This window comes from Trypanosoma theileri (genome assembly GCF_002087225.1).
Source record: "Trypanosoma theileri isolate Edinburgh chromosome Unknown TM35_Tth_51_V1, whole genome shotgun sequence".
In the NCBI taxonomy this organism is placed as follows: Eukaryota; Euglenozoa; class Kinetoplastea; order Trypanosomatida; family Trypanosomatidae; genus Trypanosoma; species Trypanosoma theileri.
This window is the reverse complement of record NW_021639893.1, coordinates 105,692-107,070: the sequence shown is the minus strand read 5'-3', so window position 1 is coordinate 107,070 and position 1,379 is coordinate 105,692. Positions and strand designations below refer to the sequence as shown.

At 42.0% G+C, this 1,379-nt stretch overlaps 1 protein-coding gene across 1 annotated transcript; it reads right to left on the bottom strand.

Annotated features, from left to right (window-relative positions):
- On the bottom strand, positions 1-861 carry TM35_000511450 (uncharacterized protein; the record flags this gene model as incomplete). Its single annotated transcript, XM_029030640.1, has 1 exon — positions 1-861. A coding segment is annotated over one exon (861 nt), but the record flags the coding sequence as incomplete, so codon positions are not given.
- Between the last annotated feature and the right edge of the window lie 518 nt (positions 862-1,379).

The window sequence follows — 1,379 nt, the reverse complement described above, 5'->3', positions numbered from 1 at the left end:
GCTGCTGCTGTCTGCATCACCCTTCTTGTTGTTTGTGAGTTCAGGAGGAAGTGTTGTTGTTGTGGTGGTGGTTGTATTTCCTGTAACATCTGTGATGTTTGTAGACTCATTCTGTGAACCAGTGTCATCACTCTCAGAAGTTGTTCCACCGGTATTCTCTGTAACTGAACTGCTGGAAGTGTCAGAAGAAGAAGAAGGTTGTGTAACGGTAGCTTCTTGTGCGTTTGTATTGCCCTGCGCAGCACTTGTGCCTTGTGTACCATTATTTATCTGGCTTCTCTGTTCGTTTCCAGGTGTTTGTTCATTATCCGTACCATTGGGGTTTTCTGAGTTACCAGGGCTTACTGTTGGTGGTTTACTGTCAGAGTGCCCTCTGCCCCCTTCTACAGCTCCTTGTCCACGGCTTACTTGTTCTTCCACACCTCGCGAACCTTCATCATCTTCTTCTTTCTTTTGTCCCTTCAGTGGAGATGGATTCTCTCTATTTTCTACAAGAGAACCACCCTGATCACCAGGCGAACCACTAGATGAACCTGTAGGCGTAGATGTAGTACCGTGACTAGGTATCTCTGAATTTGGATCTGGAGTAGATCTACTGTGATCATCTGATTGGTTTCCAATTAATGAACGTTCTTGAGACGACTCCAGCGGGGACTTTTGTTTGCAGGGTTTCCCCGTCCCTTTACCTTCAGCACCACATGTTTCCAGAGTTTCTTCTTCCGCATCTTCTGAATGAGGACCTTCATCTCGGGTCTGTAAAGAAGCACCGCCAACTCCAGTAGCCTCACCTCCTGTAGTAGCCAGCACACATCCGCAGACACAACAGAATGAGAGAACCAACACACAGAGCAGGTGGCGCATTGTCAGCAGAACAGTTGTTGTTATTATTATCTGGTGGCACTACTCCAAGCAATTAAAAGGAAGAGAGAAGAAACACTAACAAAGGAAATCATTCCTCCACATCAAGAAATATATATGTAAGCACATAGAAAACAAACATAAATCCATAACAATCACTCAGAAAGTGTTCAATTAAAGAAACAAAACACACAATACCCAATGCTAAACAGAAACTCTCAAAAAACACGGAAGAGAAATAATGATTTAATAAATTATACGTACGACCAAACAAGAGAAGAAAATACACCAAAATACAGCTCTTCATTCGTTGGTCAACATAGCAAAACATTTACTTCTGTGTAACAGTTATTATTATTTTCCTCTTCTGAACAAAACAGAATACCAAAACGGTGCAGGGCAAAAGCACAACGCCCCAACAAACCACACAAGCAAAAAACAAAGGTATTAACCATTAGCCCAACTTACCCAATAAACACAGAAATACATCTACTAAAGATATACGTCTATATGTGTATATA